We start from the raw sequence: 23880 nt of genomic DNA on the forward strand, positions 1-23880 counted from the left end.
ATGGGCATTTTAATAACACTCTTTTAATGTTGTTGGGAGAATTCAAAAAATGACCAACATAGAGCCCTAGCATAATGCTGCACACATTGGGGGGATCGTGAGTATTCAGTAAATATTATCACCTTTGCTCTTTCCTTTCCCACCCTCAGTTTGTGTCTACTTGTCCAGCCCTAGAGAAAATGCTCGGCTCATGTCAGCATCCAGAAGAGGGGGTGATTGAAGTGTTGACCAAGCAGCTTCAGGTCTGCTCAAGGAATGCCTAGATCTTTAATTCCTTTAGTATTATCTCTTATTCTCTTCTGTTTCCTTTGCCTGAAGGCAGCTGGTGTTTTCCAGAGACTAAAAAGTCTTATTCTTCCTTGGTAAGGGGCTCTCTTTCTAGAAGGAATCAGTAGAAGCAGTTGCAGAGTTAAAACAAGCTGTTAGATCTTTCTGGCTAGACATAAGCTGAGCCTGAGATTTCAGCCTAGGGCAACCCTACTTCTTGGACAAAAAAAGGTTCTCTGCACTCAAGTTGCTGCAAACTGCTTTGTCTGGAAGAGCTGCAAAGATTTACAGAGTTTGACTAAATGCTTCAAACACAGGCTAGCAGGATGTTGCTGAGAAAACCTAGTATCTCCTACCTTTGAATATAAGATAACGGGAATGCTACTTCATCAATACAGTTCTATTATGTATATATTTTGTGTGTGTGTGTGTGTGTGTGTGTGTGTGTGTGTAGGCTTTGTTGTAAATCTCTGAGAACCCTGAAGGGCAAAATGTCATCCCATCATCATGTGGTACTGTGCCAAATGTTTCTGGACAGTTGCCTAACCTAACCTTCATTATTATAAGTAAGACATCAAAAAATTCAGTGAACAAAGTAGAAATTCTAACAAAGGACCACAATACTGATTAATTCACTCGATGGACAATAAGTTCTTCAGGTTAAAAAAGCATAATTTGGATATCGTTAGTAATAATAAATACCACTTATTGAACAATTCCTATATTCTAAGCACCACCCTGGGCTCTTTTATATAGAGTATTTTTAATTCTTATTACATTTTCCCATAACATAATTTTATCACCCTAAGTTTTACAGAGAAGACAAATGAATCTTAAAGAGGTTAAGGAAGTGAAGTCACACAGAGCTAGTAAGTTCAAACTTAGGACTGTCTCTCCTTAAAGCATAAATCTTTTCCAAAGCGCTTCCCATTAATGAATGGGTGTCAGTTGACAGAGTAACAGAATATTAGTATTAGAAGAGATATGGGACTTCATTTAGGGAAGATCGTTTTTTCTTAGGAACAGAGAAACTGAGGCCCAGAACGGTTCACTGACCACAAAGCCAAACCCATAGAGAGTAGCAGAGCAGGTGCCAGGATCCTACAGTGACCAGCTCCATGCTGCCTGCTCAGTGGAGTCCTCACTGAAGCCCACAAGACTTTTTGTGACCAAGCCCTGCCCAGGTCTTCAGCCCCAGCTCTTGATGAACCTACTCTCTAGTGCCTAATGCTCTGGGCAAACAGAACTCTGAGCAGTTCCACACAGCAACCGGGGTGTTATATGTGTTTCTGGTTTTGTTATTTTTACCCAGAAATCTTATCTCTCTTTGCTCACTTGAGAAACACAGGCACATTACTTTTAATTCAGCCCAAGGATCACCACTTCTGGAAGTCTTCCCTGATTCACTTATTTTTCTCTTCCTAATGAATTAAGGAATAGGTTAATAATAGCCAACTTTTATAGCAGGCTTCTTATTCATTCATTCTACAAATATTTATTGAACTACCTTACTACATGTTAGTACTGTGCTAAGTGCCTTATATTTATTATGTTAATCATTCCTCACTACAATCCTGAGTTAGGTACTACTTTTATGCTCATTTTATAAAACAGAAAATCTAGGCTTAAAGAGATGCAGTACCTTTTCATAAAAATAAAATTAAATAAATAAATGTATACATTAAAAATGTAAAAATGTTCTTGCTTTCTTACTCCTCTATGGTTCCTCTGTATCCTGAATATGTATCGACTATGGACTTTGTAGGACTCTATGGAACTTGTTTCACTTCCAATTTGTGACTTATGATGATATAATTCTGTATACATAATGATACATTTACTAAATATTATATGCCACTGCAGGCCATAAGCTCCACGATGGTAGGGGTAGTATTTCTTTTGTTTACTATCCTATCCACAGGCCAGAGAGAGCAGCACATGGTAAGCACTCAGGAAATGATAGGTGAATAAACAAATGAAGAATGAATGAATGAAGTTCAAATGCATAGAACTCTGGTCTTTGAATCTCAGCTGTTCTGTGCTTCCTCCCCAGATCAGCCTGCACTGGGGAGAAATGCCACATACACAATGATGGACATCCTTCCCCCCCCCCCCCCCCCAGGCCCACACCATTATCCTACATGTGCATTCTAGAACTCACTTCTAGAAACTATAATTTTCCATTTTCTTACCTATTATTATGGTTATATTAATTGTACAGATCCAAATGGAATGAAAACTTATTTGAGAAAGGACAGAAGCTGTTTTTTAGTCTTGCTGAGGAACAACATAATGACAGTGTCCTGTTAGCACACAGCACCCCAAATAACAGGAGTTTGGCAAAGAGCCTTGGGAGGAACTCAAGTCATTACCATGGCCCTCTATTATAGCAGCCGGAAATCACACTGCTGATTTCCACGTAATACAGCAAATATCTCTGAGGGCAGGATCCCAGCTCCCAGACACTTAGCAGCCCTCAGGCATGTTCTGTACCATATGTGGGGCCCGAGGCCACTCTACAGCATGCATTCTCCCCCTGTCTACTTTATCAAGAATTCTAATGTTTAGTACCATTAACCTCCATCCTTCATTTCACAATACTTCACAGGATATCTCTAGTTAATTTAAGGGGTATGAATAGTATCACAAAATTCTCAAAACATGGGTGTATAGTACTTACACATACCTGTATATTTTAAATATTAGATATGTTCTACAGATACATATGTAAATGAATGTACATATACATGTAGTCATATACATATGAATACACATACATAAATCAGCATTTTAGAACACTTATAAGAAGTAAAGAAATGTACTTTATATGGAGAGAATAAAACACCCTTTGGAAGAACAAGATAGTACTTTCTGGGTGAGAAAAGAATAATATAGAACTTTAATTTTTATATGTATATATGTATATGCGTGCCTACATGTATATGTATATATATACACATATACCCATATATATATACTTATAAATACATGAAAATATGTTAATATGTGCAAGTATCTAGGTATTACAGGGATATTTAAATACATATATTAAAATCTATGCATAACACTTTCACAGGACTGAGATGGTAAAAAAATGGAAGGGTCAGGTGTCACAACACTAAAGACCCTAAAAGATACGGTATTGTAACTCCAATATTTGGGGATCATTGTTCTTCCTAGCTAACAATAAAGTACCTGTGAATAAGAGCGGAAATTTATAGAAATGTGTGTGAAAAAGAATGGGAGATGGTGACTGTCTCAATTTATTGCCTTTTCATATGTCACTGGATCTTTAATTATCAGTACAGAGAGTCTATTTCAATCCTTTAAAGCATTAAATGGCTATAAATTTAAGGCAAGTAGGAGGCTGACTTTGTTAAAAACCAAGGAAGGGAAAAGTTTCCCTTGACTGATGAAAAATGTACAAAAATTTGAGAGCATGGCTATTTTAATGTACAATTAGAGATTTTTGGTTTGAGAAATTATCATTTATGAAATGCAAATCTTTTTGCATCCTGAATAAAAAGAATTGTGACCATAAAACAAGTTTGCTTATTCTACTCTAAAGTAAGTTGGCTTATTCTACTCTGTGCAAAAACTATAAGTTAGATGTGTGTTTGTCTTCTTTGCCTATGTGAGCCTTGAGAATCTAACATAATCGACACAGAGATATACTTTAAAGACATTTAAATGCGTGCATTTGTAAAAGAATAGGTAGAGACTTCAAAATTGTCAAGACTGTTTTTTCAGTTTGGAATTCATGTTAACTTTAAAAAAATAACCAAGTTTCCAAATATCAGGCTCCATTTCAAACTGAACCAGTTTAATACTAAAATGACAATATATTCTTCATTTAAATCAAGATGCTGAGATGCATGATATCAATGCATCAAAAGTCACATATGTGCAACAGTATCATTAAGATCTAGTGATACATGATATTCTTGGAAGTACTTTTTAAAAAACTAATATTAAAATTAGAATGTTTTCTCCACCTCTCAGATCATAACATTTCATTCATGATCAATAGCCACTTCTCAATTATGTTAAGATCACATTAAAATCAAGAAAGGATTTTTTTTCCGCAAACAGCTTTTCTCTTTTTCAATGGATATTTAAGAACTATCATTGTTCGATATTTATGACAGTGATTACAGGAGCACTCTATTTAAATTTTACAGCATTTACAGGAAGTTGTCTTCCCTCTTATGGATGGGGGCAGGAAACAATGAGCCAATTTCATTTCTGATAAAATGCCAGTAGTTTAGGGCAAGAATAAGCTAGAAATAAATTAAAGGAATCTGCACATCTGCTTCAGAAATACATTATAGAAGAAAGAGAGTTATAGTTTTTAATATAAATAACCTTGTTGCTTCCCTATTAATAAATAAAATGTTTCATTATTTTATTCTGAGTGTAATCATCCTCTAGTTTGCTCCCAATTATCACTTTTGTTTGTAAAATGAATTATTTAGGAAAAACACAATTTCTTCCCTATTACTGAAAAGGTATACAGTATTATAAGAGTAAAATTAGAAGAGCATAGTTCAAATCACTACTTTAAATAGGTGAAGAAATAAATGCCCTTTCATGGTTAAAGAGATGGAAAGTATCTAAGTTTATTTTTTCTCTCCATTAAAAAAAAAAATGAGGCTAGGCAAGACACAAAAGTTAACAATGGTTAGAAGTTAAAGTGCTGCTAAAAGCCTATGATACAGCATAGTAAAATCATCTGAGGACTAGAGAAGTTGAACTTGGGGAAAGTCACTGAAAGAAACTGAGCATAGCATCTTTGGACTCCCACAGGCCACCCAGAGGTGTGAGCCCACAAACACCTGTAAAAATGCCAGGTTTTTCCAGGCCCACCATCTCCCAAACAGGCGCACCCAGTCAGCAAGGAGGACCCGGCAAAGTTTTCCAAACCATGCTACCCTCACACAACTTGCTCTGTTTCTTCCGATATTCAAGGGAAAGTCATAAGGAAAAGGCTCACCTGTGTTGGGCTGAACCAACCATGTGGGCAGGCGCAACGCTCCCCACAAGTCCCTTTGCCCTTGGTGCCCGTCTTGTGGGGGCTTTTCCGCACACTGTCCCACAAAGTGACCAGCTTGGTCCTGTTTGAAGCTGGGCCCCCAGGTCCTGAAGAGGGCATGGTCTGAGAATTGTACCCAAGCCCCTGAGGGCTCCTCTGCCAGCCACAAGCACAGTGGGCATCCCTGATCAGTGTGGGTGCACTCCTGCCGGCATCCATCCCATCGGACCCCCGGCTGCAGCTGCGTTGCTTGGTGAGGTATGCATTCATACCGCACTGATGCCTACTCTTGCCTTTGGTCAGCTCTGCACAGGAATGTCTCCTCCCTCACACCCCTTTCTTCCAGGCAGTTGTAAAAGTCTTTTTTTTTTTTTCCTCCCGTGGATCCCTCAGTATCTTTGAGAGCTGCTATAAGCAGTGCATCGTGGGAGCAGCGAGAGCAGCTCCGCACAGCATTATCTGCGGGCTGGTAGCTCTTTGTCAATAGATGACTCAACTCACAGAGCAACTTGACAGCATCCCTGCTCTAGGCAGAAGCAATCAATGCTCCACACAGCTGGGCTACAACACTGTACACTGTGTTACAAGCCCTTTTGGGATGGAGCCCCACAGTAAAGAATACTGTTTGCAATTTGGCATTCTGGCATTTCCCTCTCCTAGATGAGTCCTGCACAAAAGACAGACCTCAGGAGAGAAAGCTTCTTATCAGACTAGCAGGACCCTTCTAGCCTGAAATAATATAGGGTGGGCAATTTAAAATGATGTAAAGAAATTTCCAACACTTACAGGAATCACTTATCTAGAGAGATACTTGCCAAGACACAGAACACATCATGAGGTAGCTAAGTAAGAGCATCAATATTAACTCTAAACAACATTAATTCATTTAGAAAAATCACTGAGATCACAGCATTATACTACAGTCCTTTAAAATTTGGAGGTTTAATTTGTTTTAGATCATGATTATATAAATATTATAATTCAAACATACATTTTTTTATGCAATGAATGATTATTAATTCGTTCTGATTCAAAATAAAGCAATTTTCAAAGTTCAAAACTGATGGGTTGGCTTATTTAAACATAGTGTTTTTCCTTACCCCAAATTATTCTGAGGATTTCCTTTCAAATACTTTACCACAACAAATACATTCACCACAGAGAGAGTCTGCATTTTAAAGTGAAAGACACATCCAACTCTGCCATCCAGTATTTTGGTTTCCATAGGCAGAATTTTTAAATTCTTTCACTGGAAAATGAGTGAAATCTATCCAATTTAAAGCAATTGCCTTCCAGAGAGGACATGATTGTTTTAAAATTTTAGTATGATTGCAGAAGCCATACATAGTATTTTTAGCAAGGATAAATGCTAATTACTAGAGCATACAGAATTTTTATTATGTTTGAAACTTTCTATATTCTATATTTGTTGCCAAAATGCCTATCCCTATCACATATCCCTGAGGGAACAATTTTGGTTTGATTGGGATACAAGCTGCCATCTATGCAGCACCAAACAAAAACGATGGAGTCCCAAGATATAATGATTTTATCCAAAGACCATCAGAGCCACCTTCTCACTGCTGGGGCAGCGTAGACCTCATTTCCGACTGAGTTGGCAAGGTTCTTATTTCAAAGGCTAGGATTATAACATATTTTACATTTCAACACTAGAACTCCCAGGACAAATCATTATTATATATAAAAACTCGGAAAGGTAGGAGTAGGATCTACTCTTCCTGTGCATCTCCATAAAAAGGTCCTTTTCCAAATTCTGCACAAGGGGTTGCTATAAGTAACTTGCCTAGGAATGTAGGCATTCAAAACACCTTTGCTAAGTAATAATGACCCATATGTGTAAGTTCAAAGGGCAGGGCTGGTTTGCCTTTGACCTTCCCCCCCCCCCCCCCCCCCAACCACCTAGCACACTGCCTGCCCAACACATAACAGACTTATGATAAATATATATTTTTTGGATGGATAAATGAATGGTTGGGTGAGTGCAAATATAGAAGGAAAGAGACAGGCAGGAGCTGACTGACATGTTTTGAAAATAATATTTAGTTCAGCAATGCTCCAGAAACTTTAATTATTCCTTTAAGGTTAGCTGTAGTGTTGTTTTTGAGGTACTAAGGAAATTTGCCAAAAAAAAAAAAAAATACGAAGATTTGAACTGCTGGGTAGAAATAACAATGGCATTAATGGTCTTTTTTTTCCTGAAAAAGAATTCAGGAGTTAAGATCAATACCTAAAAATAGTAAAATTTTAGGTAGAAAATAGATCATCATGTGATGCTCAATGGGAAAAAGGTCAGAATAACAGCCATATCTCTTCCCTTTTCTGCTCTCTCCTCTCTCCTCTTTCTCTCTTCTCTTCCTCTCTCCCTCTCTCTCATTTTTTATGCTGGGATCAAGGGGTAATGCCTGAAAGAACTTCTAGGTCAAATAAAGCCCTAGAGAACTTCGTATTTGTCTGGTGTCACCATGATACATGGCTATATGGTAGGACTTGATGCAATATGGCAATACTATCACCCCCAAATGAGAATGTCAAGAAGTGATAAGTTTGACTCTCTCCAGTCTTATCTAACCATCGATGCTTCTCGAGTTTTTCAGGCAGATATCATTGCTCAAAGGCCCATTGCCATCTTTAGGGAATGCATGGCCTGTTCTCACCCATTTGCCTCTCAAGTATAAGAATTAATCTGAACAGGAGTAAGTCAGTGTGAATCCATTAAAATTTTGTAATGGTGTGTGCAGTTTGCAGCAAGACAGAAAATTTCCCGGCTGGGCACTACACAAAGATATTATAAATCTTCACAGGGACCTAAATGTGTTATGAATGGGTTGTTTGGAACGAGCTATCTCTTCCCATTACAAGGACAATAGAATTTTTGTTTTACTAACCTCGGTATGTCATTTCTATACAGATAAATAAACATCATACATTGCATAACTAATGTTACTTTCTTCCAAAGATCCTAAAGACCATAGCAAACTTTCATGACATGTATTACAAGACTATACTGAAATTATTCTTTCACTTTAACATGTATAAAATATATCCAGCCTCCTGCCTTCCTCTTTCCCCCCAATTTTTTTTTTCTTTTCAGACATGACATTTGCCTTTCTAAGTCTGATGACAGACCACTTACACAGATAAATACGTCCAACTAGCCCACTGTACTATGAGACAGACCTACTAATTAAAGATAATTCAATTTGGTCAACTGTAATTGGACAATTGTAATGACCATGAGATGACATGAAATTCTGGCCAAAGAGAAATTAGTGGTGTACAAGTACATATCCTACTTATCACTGTGATTTAACATGGGCAGATGGTGCACATGGTAATGACTAGATGAGATATATCTTACTGACCTCTGGTTGACCTGACACGGACTCCACAGAACAACCCCTAGTTTTAAAGCGAGGGCTTAAAACTAATATCCGGCTTGATTTGTTTAATAAAAAATAAATAGCAAAGATGAATTACTAAATAAATTGTGCCGTACTAAAGCACGATGCAGACTTTGTTTCTAGAAAAAAAATTCCTTCAGGCATTCTATGCATAAGGGAAATGAAGATACTAATTACGAAAGAAGAGCTGAATGCTTGCTAAAGAAGGACTGGGCAGCACAAGCCCCATAGCAGCTATAAGTAATGTCGGAAATAATCACAAAATAATATAAGGTAATAGTTACAATTTTTCTTGATTTGAGAGGTATACACAGTCCATTCCTGGGGCCGCAGACTGGAGATGTTATTAATGCCAGCTAATATTCTTCTACATCTAATAGCCTTTAGCCTGGGCAATCTCTAGATCTGAGCACATTCACCTTTGGAAGTAAAAGAGAACTGAGAATATTTAAAGTATTTTAGGCTTTAAAATTTTTTCCCAAATCCTTAAATCAATCGAATTATAATTCTTCTAGGGCAGACACAGGCAAGAATTTAAGAGGTTGGAAAGACACATGCCAAATTGCCATAGAGATTTAACCTGGACTGAGGATTTAATAGGAAGTGGAAAAAAATATAAAAATGTCCCCATGTACATTCTTCTCACTAAATGTACTTGGACTTGGGTGGGTGTTGATGAAGAGGGGATCCGTCTGAATTAACAATGAGGCTAAACTGTGAAATGGTTTTCAGGAAATGCAGATTTATTATATTGCAACACATGCAGTAACACTGAGAAAAGAACACAAGTTATGTGACATTTCTTAGAGAATCTGAAAGGAATACTAAAAAAAAAGGTTATCATTTATAATGTACATATTTTAGCAGCAGAATCTAAGTGATGGACTGTATTACTACAGGAATTTGTTCTCATCCTGCAAGGTTAACCTGATGTCGCTTCTGTGAAGCTTTCCAAACCCCCCTGCCTATTCGGTTCACACTACAGTGTTTGTATACTTGTCTGCGCAAATATCTTCCACGTTTGTCTATTTCTCGCACTCACCATGATGACCACCCCCACCTAAGCTAGCATCATTTCTCTGTAAAACTGGTGAAACAGCTTCTTAACTGGTCTCTGGAACCCACCCTTACTCCTATTCATTCTCACACAGTGAGAATAAATGTCAATAAATAAGTATCAATAAAATCCCATTCTCCAGGGATCTTTATCCCCATAGAGAGAACAATCTTCAAAGTGGCGTCCATGATCCTTAATCATGTCCTCTGTGACCTGGCCTCTGCCCCTTTCACCAGTCTCACCGGTGCTCACGCCCCTGTCCTGCTCTCCAGCCGTGCAGGTCTCTACTACCTGCACTTAGTCCCACCGTGTGGCCACTGCGCATGCTCTCTTCTCCTCCCCACAGTTCCACACAATTCATTCCTGCTTACCCTCCTGTAGCATGCATCGAGAGACTACCTCCCAAAAGCCATCCCAAGGAAAGATACAGTACAATCTAAGAGTAAAAGTGGGCTTACTATGCAGCACAACCCCGAAACAAATCTCCAAGAGCTTCCTCCCTACCAGCTTGCCATCCCTAAGCCTCTTCTATTCAGAAATTCTGGAATCTTCCCCACCTTCCAGGGCTCAACTCAAATGTCACCTTTATAAGAGGGCATTCCCAGGACACTGTCCCCCCTTTCCAGAGCAGATCATATCATCCTCTCACTGAACACTCATTTACAACACTTACAACAATTGTATTAAAAACAATAATTATGCTACTGTTTTGTGCCCTTTCCCCCAAGCAGAGTGTAGGTAATGCCCATTAGGGAAGGGAGAGGGGTCTCTTTCGTGCATCAGCATCCTCCAAACCAAGCACAAAGTAAATGTTAGTATTTATTAAAGTAAATCAAACAAGAAAGGAGATAAACTTGTCTTTCAGGGGTCATACCAAGGTAAGCATTTGGGTCTGGGTTCTACCTCCCCGTGTAAAATGAATAAACAAGCATTTGAACCTAAAAACAAAACAAAAGAAAAAAAACGATGTGCTTTTAAGGTCAGCATTTAAATGAAACATTCACTGTGGCTGAGAAGCCTAAGTGTATTAACTATTTTTTTTTTTAAGAAATTTGCTAGTGGTCTTCTAATGCTAAGAAATCGAAATAGCTTTTGTTTATTTTAGCAAGATATTCATTCATAAAAGCTGTACTTCCTGACAGCTGAGCTTTTCTCTCAAGTGTTTTCAAACTGTTCTCGGTTTCTAGATAGGTAGTGCAAAAGGGGGAGGAGTTCCCCAAGTCAAAAGCCAGCCATTGGTAAAGTAGGGAGCAGATCCCAATCTACAGCCACCAAAATCAAACTGCTCTTAAAATTATATAATCCAAACGGTAGAATGATTTCACAAGATATGAAAAGTGTGTATTAGAGAACAGAAAGTCAAGATAACATCTTCTCTTCCTCCTACCAATCAAGTTAGAAAGTTAAAAAAAATCAAACATTATTACTCATAAACAAGCATCCTTTTTAGTTCCTTTTTTTAAAAATTGTGGTAAAAAGGGCGCCTGGGTGGCTCAGTCATTAAGCGTCCGCCTTCGGTTCAGGTCATGATCCCAGGGTCCTGGGATGGAGTCCCACATCGGGCTCCCTGCTCGGCAGGAAGCCTGCTTCTCGCTCTCCCACTCCCCCTGCTTGTGTTCCTGCTCTCGCTATCTCTCTCTCTGTCAAATAAATAAAATCTTTAAAAAAATAAAAAAATAAATAAAAATTGTGGTAAAAATACACAATATGAGATCTACCCTCTTAACATTTTTTAAGTATATAGTACAGTACTGTTAACTCTAAGCATGATGCTGTACAGCACCTCTCTAGAACTTTTTCATATTTCATGATTAAAAATCTATGTTCACTGAACAGCTCCCCTAACCACCTCCCAAGCCCCTAGCAACAACCATTCTGCTTTCTGCATCTATGAATTTCACTACTTTAGATACCTCATATGATATGCAAGCATGCCATATTTATCCTTCTGTGACTAGCATATTTCATTGGGCATAATGTCCTCAAGATTTACCCATGTTCTCACATATGGTAGGATCTTCTTCTTCTTTTAAGTCTGAATTATATTCCATTGTATGTATTGGGACTACATCAAAATAAAAAGCGTCTGTACAGCAAAGGAAACAATCAACAAAACTAAAAGGCGACATAATGAATGGGAGACGATACTTGCAAATAACATATCCAATAAAGGGTTAATATCTAAAATATACAAAGAACTGTTAAAACTCAACACACACACACAAACAAATAAATTAAAAATGGGCAGAAGACATGAACACACATTTCTTCAAAGAAGACATCCAGATGGCCAACAGACACATGAAAAGATGCTCAACATCACTCTTCATCAGGGAAATGCAAATCAAAACTAGAATGAGGCATCACCTCACACCTGTCGGAATGGCTAAAATCAAAAACACAAGAAACAACAGGTGTTGGCAAGGATGTGGAGAAAGGAGAACCCTCTTGCACTGTTGGTAGGAATGTAAACTGGTACAGCCATACTCTAAAGCAGTACGTAGGTTCCTCAAAAAGTTGAAAATAGAAGTACCATATGATCCAGTAATCACACTATGGGTATTTACCCTGAAAATATAAAAACCTTAATCCAAAGAGATACATGCACCCCTATGTTTTTACAATAGCAAATTATTTACAATTATTTACAATAGCCAAATTATGGAAGTCGACCAGGTGTCCACTGATGGATGAATGGATAAAGAAGATGAGGTATATATCTACAACAGAATATTATTCAGCCATAAAAAAGAATGAAATCTTGCCATTTGCAACGACATGGATGGAGCTAAAGAGTATAATGCTAAGCAAAATAAGTCAGTCAGAGAAAGACAAATACCAGATGATTTCACTCATATGTGGAATTTAAGAAACGAAGTAAATGAGCAAGGAAAAAAGAGAAAAAAAGAGAGACAAAGCAAGAAACAGACACTTAACTATAGGGAACAAACTGATGGTTACCACAAGGGAGGTGGTGGTGGGGGATGGTGAAATAGTTGATGGGGATTAAGGAGTGCACCTGTTGTGATGAGAGCACTGAGTGATGTGTGGAATTGTTGAATCACTATATTGTACACCTGAAACTAATATAACACTGTATGTTAAATATACTGGAATTAAAATCTTAATTAACAAGATTTTAGATTGTTGTCTTCCAATCTATAAACATATTTATGTTTTTTTCAATTTCTTTCAATAATGTTTTGTAGTTTTCATTGTACAAATCTTTCAATCCCTTGGTTAAGTTTATTCCTATTTTATTCTTTTTGATGCTATTGTAACTGACATTGTTTTCTTAACTTCCTATTCAAATTGTTAGCTGTTACACTAATTTTTGTATATTGATTTTATATCTTGTAACTCTGCTGAATTTATTAGGTCTAACAGTGTGTGTGTAATCTTTAGGATTTTCTATATATAAAATTATATTATCTGTGGACAGAGACAATTTTGCTTATTTCTTATTTGTTTCTCTTGCCTTTCTGCTCTGGTTAGGATTCCCAGTACAACACTGAATAGATATGTTGGGAATGAACATTCTTATCTTGTTCCTGATCTTAGGGGAAAAGCTTTTAGCTTCCCTCCCTTGGATATGATGTTAGCAATGAGTTTAGCATAAAGAGTCTTTATTATGTTGAGGTAATCTCCTTCTATTCCTAGTTTGTTGAATGTTTTTCTCATGAAAGAGTGATGAAATTTGTCAGTGCTTTTTCTGCATTTATTGAGATAATCATGTGATTTTTATCCTTTGTTCCGTCAATGTGGCATATCACATTCAATGTGTTTTGTGTGTTCAACTACCTTTGCATCCCAGGGATAAATTCTATTTGATTATGGTGTATGATCCTTTTAATGTGCTGTTGAACTCAGTTTGCTGGTATTTATGGAGGATTTCTGCATCTACTTATCAGGGATATTGGCCCAAAATTTTCATTTATTTGGTATCTTTTCCTGGTTTGAAATCAGAGTAATGCTGGCCTTATAAGATCAGTCTAAAGGTGTTCTATCCTCTTCAAATTTTTGGAAGAATTTGAGATAGACTGGCCTTGATTTGTTTTCACATGCTTGTTAGATTTCACTCATAAAGCTATCTGGTCCTTGGGGCGCCTGGGTGGCTCAGTCGGTTGAGCGACTGCCTTCGGCTCAGGTCGTGATCCTGGAGTCCCGGGATCGAGTCCCGCATCGGGCTCCCTGCTCGGCGGGGGGTCTGCTTCTCCCTCTGACCCTCCCCCCTCTCATGTGCTCTCTCTCTCTCTCTCATTCTTCTCAAATAAATAAATAAAAAAAATCTTAAAAAAAAAAAAAAAAAAAAGCTATCTGGTCCTGGACTTTTTGTTGTTGTTGGGCAGTTTTAATTATTGATTCCATCTCCTTACTAGTTATAGGATCTGTTCAGATTTTTCTATTTCTTCATGATTCAGTCTTTGTGAGTTGTATGCTCCTATGAATTTATCCATTTCTTCTAGGTTATCCAACTTTTTGGTGTATAATTGTTCATAGTAGTCCCTATACTTTTAACTTCTGTGGCATCAATTGAAACATCTCTTTTATTTTTTATTTGAGTCACCCATTTCTTTCTTAGTTAATATAACTAAAGATCTGTCAATTTTGTTTATGTTTTAAAAAAACAGTCCTTAGTTTCATTGATTTCTATTTTTTCTTGATTTTCTATTTTATTTCTGTTCTAATCTTAACATTTTCTTCTTTCTGCTAACTTTGGGTTTAGTTTGATCTTTTTCTAGTTCTATGAGGTGTAAAATTAGGTTGTTTATTTGAGGGTTTTTTTTTTAATTTTTTTATTATGTTATGTTAATCACCATACATTACATCATTAGTTTTTGATGTAGTGTTCCATGATTCATTGTTTGCGTATAACACCCAGTGCTCCATTCAATATGCGCCCTCTTTAATACCCATCACCAGGCTAACTCATCCCCCCACCCCACTCCTCTCTAGAACCCTCAGTTTGTTTTTCAGGGTCCATAGTCTCTCATGGTTCATCTACCCCTCCGATTTCTACCCCTCCGATTTCCACCCCCCCCTCATTTCTCCCTTCCTACTATCTTCTTTTTTTTTTTTTAAACATATAATGTATTATTTGTTTCACAGGTAAGCATTTATCACTATAAACTTCCTGCTTGGAACTGCTTTTGCTCTATCCCGTAAGTTTTGGTATGTTATACCTTCATTTTAGCCTTAAGATATTTTCAAATTTCCAATTTCCTTTCTATATTGATCCATTGGTTGGTCAAGAATGCATTGTTTAATTTCCAAATTGTTGTGGATTTTCCAGTTTTCCTTCTGCCATTGAGTTCTAGTTTCATTCTGCTGTAGTTTGGAAATATACTATCTCTTCCTGATGAATTGACCCTTTTATCATTATGTAAGGTATTTTTTTGTCTCTCTTGACAGTTTTTGACTTAGTGTATTTTGTCTAAGTAAGGCCATCCCTGCTCCTATTGGTTACCATTTGCACAGAATATATTTTTCCATCCTTTCACTTTCGGCCTATGTGTGTCCTTAAATCTGAAATGAGCTTCTTTTACACAGCATACAGTTTAACCTTTTTAAAATCCATTCAACCCCTCTATGTCTTTTGATTGTAGAGTTTAACTCATTTACTTTTAAAGTAATTATTGATAGGGAAGGACTTACTATTGCTATTTTGTTCACTGTTTTCTGTCTTGTAGCTTTTTTGCACCTCTTCTCTTGTCTTCCTTTGTGTTTCATTGTTTTTTTCTTTTTGTTTTTGTCTTTTTTTTTTTTTTTGGTAGTGACATGCTTTGATTCCTTTATCATTTTCTTTTTTGTTTTTTGTATAGGTATTTTCCCTGTGGTTATTTTGGGGCTTACATAAAACATCTTGTAATTAAAATAACCTGCTTTAAGCAGATAAGCTAACAACAATTTAACTTCAACTATATAAAAATACCCTACACTTTTACTTCTTCCCTGCCATCAATGATATCACAAATCATCTTTTTATATTGTGCATTCATTAACATATTTTGTAGTGTGGGTAGGTACTGTGGGACAGTGTGGGGTCCCTAGGCCAGGCAAAGGCACATGTCATCCCCTGTGCTGAGTTTCATGAGGAAGGAAATGCATGATTAATGAAATGTGTAAAAATAACATTATGGTAGTGACTCATAACTATAGAAAAGAGAGAGGGAGGAAGGGGAGGAATAAAAAAGGAAGGAAGGGAGCAAGCAAGGAAGGAAGTTAAAAAGGGAGAACATAAAGAAGAAAGAAAAGGAGGGAGCCAACAGTCACAAAAGGAAAGAAACCTCTCAAGAAAGATAAAACAGAGTCAAGTTGAGTAATGCTATGAACAGAATCAAACTGGAATAAACATAAACAGACCTTCCCCTGACTGTGGGCAGTCTGGCACACACCAGTGAGTTCCCCTTGAAGCAGTCTACCTGATTTTTGGAGTTATCACACCCAGAATTTGAGAGAGAACCATGAGCTGGAATCTGTCTTTCTTTGTCTAAGTTTATACATGCTCTTATTTTTCTGATGATTTGTAATAGATATTTTCTAAATTTATCAAAAGGTTTAAAAAACCTGAGTTAAAAATAAGCCAAATTTTGACTTGTCAGAGGTAATTCATCTGTGGATTGGCCTAAAGGCAGGGGTATGGATTAATAGAAATGACAGGCCCTTTTCCAGCTGAATGATCTCCTCTCCTTGGAGACTTGACATTTTAGCAAAGTTTTACCTAATTGGCTTTGCTTTGGCCTGTATATCTCAAATTCACATTTAATTAATCATCTCTTCCTCTGTGATTCTATATTATTTTGCTTTTGTGTTTTTTTTTTTTCATTTCATTCAATAAATATTTATTGAGTGCCTATTCTGTACCAGGAACTATACTAGAGATAAAGTGCTGAACTATAGACAGGTTTTAGCAATTTAGCAGACAGAAAGACCCTGAATAAACAGGTGTGCTGAGTGATGAAAGGGAGACATGCAGAGACAAGATGTGAGATCTCCCCTGCTATTGAACTTGTCCCATTATGGTGAGTTTTATAATTACATGTGGGCATTTTTGTCTTTCTTAGTAGATTATAAGCTTCTCAAGAGCAAAGATGATCTTTTATTGGTAAGCTCACACCCTCCTTGCTATTGTCTCATAATATAATTATTATTGTTCTATAAATAGTTGTTGAATTAAACTTGGAAAATATGGGACATGGGTTTAGGAAACATGTTCTAGTTCCAGTTCTGCCACTAAGTAGCCCTCTCATCTTAGACACATTACTATAACTTGTTAAATTTTAATGACCCCATTTGTAAAATTAAGGGGTGTACTAAAGAGTCCATGAGACCATACTGGGTGTCCACCGAAAGTATAGCTGATGAGTGATGCCCTGTCAACATCTTTAGGTTTAATCATAATACCTCCCAATTGAATATAGAAATGCAGATTTAATATATTAATTATTATAAGCATGTAGGTTTATTATAATTTTTAACACATAGAAAGGTAGTTAGAATATGGCATGGTGATTTTTTTGGCTTATTTTCTCAATTATACCTTCTTTCAATAAGAGTCTGTCAAATAGTGAGTGGTTAGAAGCATGGCCTCTAAAGGTGGACTGTTATATCCATCCCACTTCCACAATCTATTCAAAGGATGGGACAAGCACCTTCTTCCTTTCCCTAAGAATTCTTTCCTGTGCCCATCTAGGAGCTGAGCACATTTTATTGCTGCAAAATACTTGAAGTCTGATGGAATTTCTCCCTCATTTGGAATATTTTTCCTATATTTTTTCATAATGTGACAAAGCTTTGTACAGCATTTATGTACTCTTTCTTCTCCCATTCATAATAGATGAGGCATGAGCTCCAGAGCCAGACTTCTGAGTACATATCTCAACTCTGACCATTACTAGTTTTGGATTTGAGCAAGTTCCTTAACCTCTCTGTGTCTTCGTTTCTCATATATAAAATAAGGTTGGCAGTAGTTCCTACCTCATAGGATTGATGTGAGAATAACATGGGTTAATTTCTATAAAGTACATAGTACAGTGCCTGGCACATAATGCACAATAAGCTTTGTCTATCATCTTCCTCCTCCTCCTCCTCCCACTCAAATTATAAGTTCCAGAGACTGACATTTAAAAATTCTGCAGTGCCTATATACAGACACTCAATAAAGGTCAATTGATCTTACTTAAATGTCAGGATTCCATATTGGGCCTAAACTTTTTTTTTTTTTTTTTTTTTTTTTTAAGATTTTATTTATTTATTCATGAGAGACAGAGAGAGAGAGAGAGGCAGAGGGAGAAGCAGGCTCCCAAGGAGCAGGGAGCCCGATGTGGGACTCGATCCCAGGACCCTGGGATCATGACCTGAGCCGAAGGCAGACGCTTAACCATCTGAGCCACCCAGGCGCCCAGGGCCTAAACTTTTCTACTCCTATTTTTGGGGATGGCATTTTGTCCCTGGGCCAGGTGCTAAATAACATCACCACTAACAACAACATATCAACCATTCATTGGGTATGTACAATGGGTCCCAAACATAGGTATTTCATCTGATCCTAACAACCCTCAATGGTAAACATTGAGATGCCAATTTAAGATAGAGAAATTGACTTAGAAAGGTTCTATAATTTTCCCATGGTTATAGTATTAGTAAGGAGCAGAACCAGGAATAAAATCAAGGTTTGTACAACACTGTAGCTGTGCATGAAAACCTGTGCAAAATCACATCTCCTTTTTGTGTTGGAGTTTGGTTTTTGAAAAATTATCCTTGATTTATCTTAATCCTCAAGACAGCCTCATATGGTATCCAGGCCAGGGGGAAAAAAATACTGAAGTTCATTGCTGTGAAATAATGTGTGTAGGGTCAAACAGCTGATAAGAAGTTGTTGTCAGAACCAGAATTCAAAGCTCAGTGTTCAGTGCAAAATCTCTCCACTATCCCATCTCGTTTTCACATACAACATATTTCTGTTTTAGGGATGAACACAAGACATCTTGCCACTCCCTTTACATTCAATATATGGGCAAAAGATGAGGAACATCTAGTAAACCTGGAATTTAAGGTTTTGAGATTAGCGTTAGCATGAAATTTGCATTTGCCTTCTATGTTCATATTTATGATCCTTAGGAAAGAATTAATCAGGATTTTGAGAGCTCTGAAGAAAATGGTTTCTTAAACTTGAATGGCTGAACTGAAAATAAAGTTTTTGTTTTAGTTCTATTTTCTCATGTAAGTCCAGGAGCATCTGCAGTTTCTTGCAGCCATGAGAAAGAGGTTTGAGTTTACACAAGGCCCCTTTCTTCTGGCTGTAGAACAGCTTAATCATAGCAGCTGCAACTACCATTTATTGATCATATGCTATAAGTGTGCCAAGAAATATACAGAATCCGAGCTAATTCTTTCAACATCCCTGAAAGGTAAATGTTATTATTCCCATTTCTAGATGAAAAAAATAGGGGTGCCTGGGTGGCTCAGTCAGTTAAGCGTCTAGATGAAAAAAGTTGAGGTTCAGAAAAGTTAAGTAATTCCTTGATGTCACACAATTATTAAATGCAAACTCATGATTCAAACTCAGATAAGTCTGATTCCAAATCCTGATGCTTCCTACTCTGCCATGTTGCTTTGCTTAAGAAACAAAACAAAACAAAAAATGAACAAAGGTGATATGAGTCTTTCACCTTACACTGGCTGATGTAAATACCTCAAATGTTAAACTCTGAGTCAAGTTGAGGGGGCTTTGGGAAAACAACTCAAACTCTAAGTATATAAAATCCATGTTGGTAAGAAGTCCAAGTAGAAATGAGTTATCTGCTACTTTGGGGTCAAGTTCTTTGCCACCTGACAGTGAATATTCATCTAAACCTGCTGGGCTAAATGAAATGTGGTATTGTACACCCAAGTACCAAAGTGCCCACTGTGAAACTTTTCAAGCAAATCATTATTCTACATTTTACTCATAAGCTAACAAAGCAAGCATGATATGCAAATTATCTGTGGGTTGGGTTCTGCAGAACTGATGTTGGGCTTAAGACACCCCACTTGGAGCCCAGGAACTGAAACTAAAAATACATTTGGGAGAATTCACCTGGTGCAAACTTATTACCATGCCATTAACAATAAAATGTTATCTTTCCTGCAGAAAGGTCTTTTATTTCATCCTTGGAATATGTTCTTTTGGTGTAATTTGTGCAGCAAGAATTGTACATCACTTTACATGTAATTTTCTTAATAATCACCTCCTAGTAAAGAAAAGTATAAAATCAATTATCTGATAGTTCTCCGTCCTTATTTTTACAATTCCCCATTAAAGGCAACAAAACTGCTTGCCCTCTTTTAAGCAGGTAACGTGTAGCCTGTCTGGAGGGCAATGGGAGAACTTATTGCCTGTTTGCAATCAACCTGCTAGGTGGTCTTTTTCAATTAGGCAAGCAGCATATCAGAAACAACACCTCATTTCACCTGGAACAAATTACTAGTCGACCTAAGGACCTTGATATGAATGTTCATATCCTTCTTCATATACGGTTACTAGGGCATGGTGGGCAGGCTCCCTTTCAGCTTCAGAAAGTACCAGACCACTCAGGATGGGAAATGAATTAATGGCAGTAAAACAAATCTTTCCAGGAAAGAGCATCCAACAGGAAGTCCCTATGATAGAGCTGCAGTGTAGGCTTTTGATAAGACCCAGTAGTGCCCACGTGAATGGCTAAGTAGGAGTTTTGCACTTGTGAACACCGCTTAAATGTACCATTTGCATTCCTGCACACTTTTCAGACATCTCCACAACTTTCCCTATCCACTGTCTTTGGGTGTTCACATGAAAAGCCCCTGTTACTTTATAAAGAATATTACAAGGATAAGTGGGAAGGACTGATACTCCTCTGACACCTCGTTCAAGGAAAGGTCTTTTAAAAAATTGCCCAAAGTGTTTCTAAGATTAAATTGTGCTGTTAAGCATCTGCATTCCAAATGGTTCCCCAACAAGTGAAAACACAATTGCTTTTGCTTTAAATTAGGCTCTGTCTAAAGTATGCTCTCTTATGATCTAGGGCCTTGTCAACCATTGGGTTTGGTCCATCCATGACTGACTTGGCATTCAGACAACAGTTTCTTCTTTGTGACATTGCTGATCTCTGCTATATCCTTCTACTGGACCAGAAAGGAGATGGCCTCTTTTCAAAGGTAATCTAACACAAATCACTTTTGGTTCTTAATAACTTTGGCAGTACAATTAGGTAACAGGAAAGTAAAAGGCTAATTACACTTTTTACTTAAAGCTGAGATCTTTAAGTGAGAATGAAGAAACCCACATAAGAGCAGCATTCACAAAACAGATCTGTTTCTAAACAAAAAATGATCATAATAACGATATCACCATTATCTTAACACTAAAACCATAATGCTTAGTTTTACATTTCAATTCTCTGAAAGTCAGTTCTACGAGCCTGTTTAAGTTTCTAATCCACATAATACCACACATACTGGGAATCTGAGCATATGAGATCTTAAGTAAATCATTTAAAGCTTAAAATTGAGGATGTTACTGGCACAAATTAACACTTTTAAAAAGAATGGTGGGGTTCAGAGAAACAGACCTGAGTTGTGTATGTGAGCATGCATGGGGTAGGGGTAGGGGTGGGGACGAAGGAGGAGGTGATGGCAAGAGGTATTTGCTACCAAACTCTAGGATCTGCCTACAGGTGGGATACTTCCACATGCCCTTCCAGCTGGCATGTCCCCGCAACACTGGAATATTAAACAGTTTCCCAGAGCAGAAGACTCTGGGACCTTCACTAAATCAATATTTAAATTGAAAATTACCTTCACAGCCTCCTTAAGATTACGCCAGTCTTATATTTCAGTCTCCTAGAATCTCACAGTCAGGATGGAGGAAAGATTTTGTTGTTGAAATCCTGAAATCTTCAGCTTTTACACAAACAACACTCATATTTTTCCAGAGACAAATTCTAGAACGGACGTCTGAAGGGATACTCTGATGCATTCTGCTAGTTCGTCCACATGACTTAATTGCTATTCTTACCCCCTAGCAGATACAGGGGTGTTAATTTACCAAAAAGAAGTGGCACATGGCATAGTTTTCTTGGTTTCCATTAGCTTTCAAGCATGGTGTTTCCTGCTGACATTTTCAGTTCTCAAATGCAGCAAACCATTAAAATAGTTGAAATCTATTTGTCCACAACATTAAGAACCAAAGAGAAGAAACAGTTACGGGTGGAGAATTTTATTCATTCGTTCAATAAATATTAACTGCATGCCTACTATAATCCAACACTGTGCCTGGATATTCAGTTTACAGCAGTGTATAAGAAAGACCTCGAATAAATAACTGGAGACATATGATTTAATTACAACCTTGATAATAGTGATAAAGGAGATGTTTAGAGGCTATCAGAATATGTAAGACAGGCTTTAGGGACAATTTCTCTGAGTAAATGACATTTCAACCGAGAAAGCTGATGTATATTAAAGTCAAATCCATTCTACTCTTGATAAACTTGGCAAATAAAATCAGAGTGTGTTAAATTAACTTACAATCTGAAATGTATACAGCTCCACATGAAAAAAAATGTATTCCCAAACACAAATAGCTAAAATTTACAGCCCCAAATGTATGTTTCCTTATTACTTAAAATTGATGCTAGCCAGAACCAACTCACAGTCTTATATTTTAAGTACTTTATTACAAAAAAAAATAAGAATAAAGCAAAAAGCAAGCAAGGAAGAGAGAAAAAAAGAAAGAAAGAAAAAGAGAAGGAAAGAAGAGGAGAGGGAGGAAAAGGTGGACAATAGTTTCGCGTGGCTTCAAAAATAACAGAAAAAAGCTTCTATCATTTTTGGCCACAGCACTGGCAGCAGCACTATACTGCTTGGATAAACTAAAAACAAAACAAAACAAAAAACCAAAATACACAAGAAACAAAACCAAAAAACCCACAAAAATAAAAAAAAACAGATCTCTCTTATTTTGTTAATAAGGATATGCGCCAGCCTGGAACTTCCGAAATATTTGCTGAATAAAAGCATGGCACTACTGACAGATCTCTGAGGAATTCTGGACCAAACATCTGAGCTGAGATGACCCTTCTAAAGTAGTATAGATATGATAAAGATGTAGGTTTTCTAAGTGTTTCAAACCCTTTCAACCTGGACTTAGTATATTATTTCTAACTCCTTCCCTCTATTGCTAATAATGACCTTTGACTCACAGAGTATGTAAAAGTTCCAGGGGAGGGAGGAATGGATTTGAAGCTCAGCTCCATCACAGATCAGCTGTGGGACCTCAGAAAAATCACTTACCCTCTCTCAGCCTCAGTCATCCCATCAGGGATATGAAGGTGATGCTTACCTCTTATGATTGTTGTGAGGAGTGCATGAGGTAATGATGCACTTAGCATCATGCCCTTCCAGTACATTGCAAGGGCTCAAAATTTAGGGTTCCTTGTGGGAAAAGTGATTGATGATGGTGATGATGACGATGATGAAGGAGATGATGGCAACTATGAAAAAGCCTACTGCAGTGGCAAGGCTGGATTAAGACATTTAATAACCCCAAGACCTGAAAATATTACTAGCCTTACCAATGTAATTAAAAATATGTTTTACTCTTTTAATTAATGTGACTCATATATATGCTGCAATTGACATAGCTTCTTTCTAGATCCTTCTAATTGCAAAATTTTGGGTTTGTTTACCAAAGGGCCTGTGTTCAATCTTTGGTGCCCATACTTTGTTAGTTCTCTAAGCACACCCTTAGTTTGCCTATCTGATAATTCAACACTGCACAGCACAATGAATGGGGAGATGTTAGAAAATAAAATCAAAGAAGGTGATTTCTCTGATTAAATGTGACAGCAATTGGAGAACAGCTGTTACAGCCTCCTGATGAATAACTGTTTGACTTCTTGAGCTCCATTCTCCCTGTTCCCCAGTCTTTTACCATAAATCCAGTCTTCTGTGCCTGATTCCTTTCAGTTTCTCCTACTCATTTTCAAGCCTCGCTTAACACCATGCCTGCTTGTCATGCCACAAAACAGTGCCTACCCAGGAAGTGACCAGGACTCATAAAGTCTGCTCCCTTACTTCCACTG

At 37.3% G+C, this 23880-nt stretch overlaps 1 protein-coding gene across 7 annotated transcripts in view; it reads right to left on the reverse strand.

Moving 5' to 3' along the window:
• DLG2 (discs large MAGUK scaffold protein 2) overlaps positions 1-23880 on the reverse strand; it is a 1451407-nt gene that overhangs the window by 795638 nt on the left and 631889 nt on the right. For 4 of the 7 annotated variants that reach the window (XM_021686447.2, XM_044919511.1, XM_044919509.1 and 1 more), the window contains exon 1: positions 5261-5569. The exons of the other annotated variants lie outside the window; for them this stretch is intronic. In XM_021686447.2, coding sequence (XP_021542122.1) covers positions 5261-5569 — 309 coding nt within the window. Of the gene's footprint in view, positions 1-5260; positions 5570-23880 lie in introns of those variants that run through there. 7 annotated transcript variants of the gene reach the window in all.

The sequence above is a fragment of the Neomonachus schauinslandi genome, chromosome 11, assembly GCF_002201575.2.
Source record: "Neomonachus schauinslandi chromosome 11, ASM220157v2, whole genome shotgun sequence".
NCBI lineage: Eukaryota > Metazoa > Chordata > Mammalia > Carnivora > Phocidae > Neomonachus > Neomonachus schauinslandi.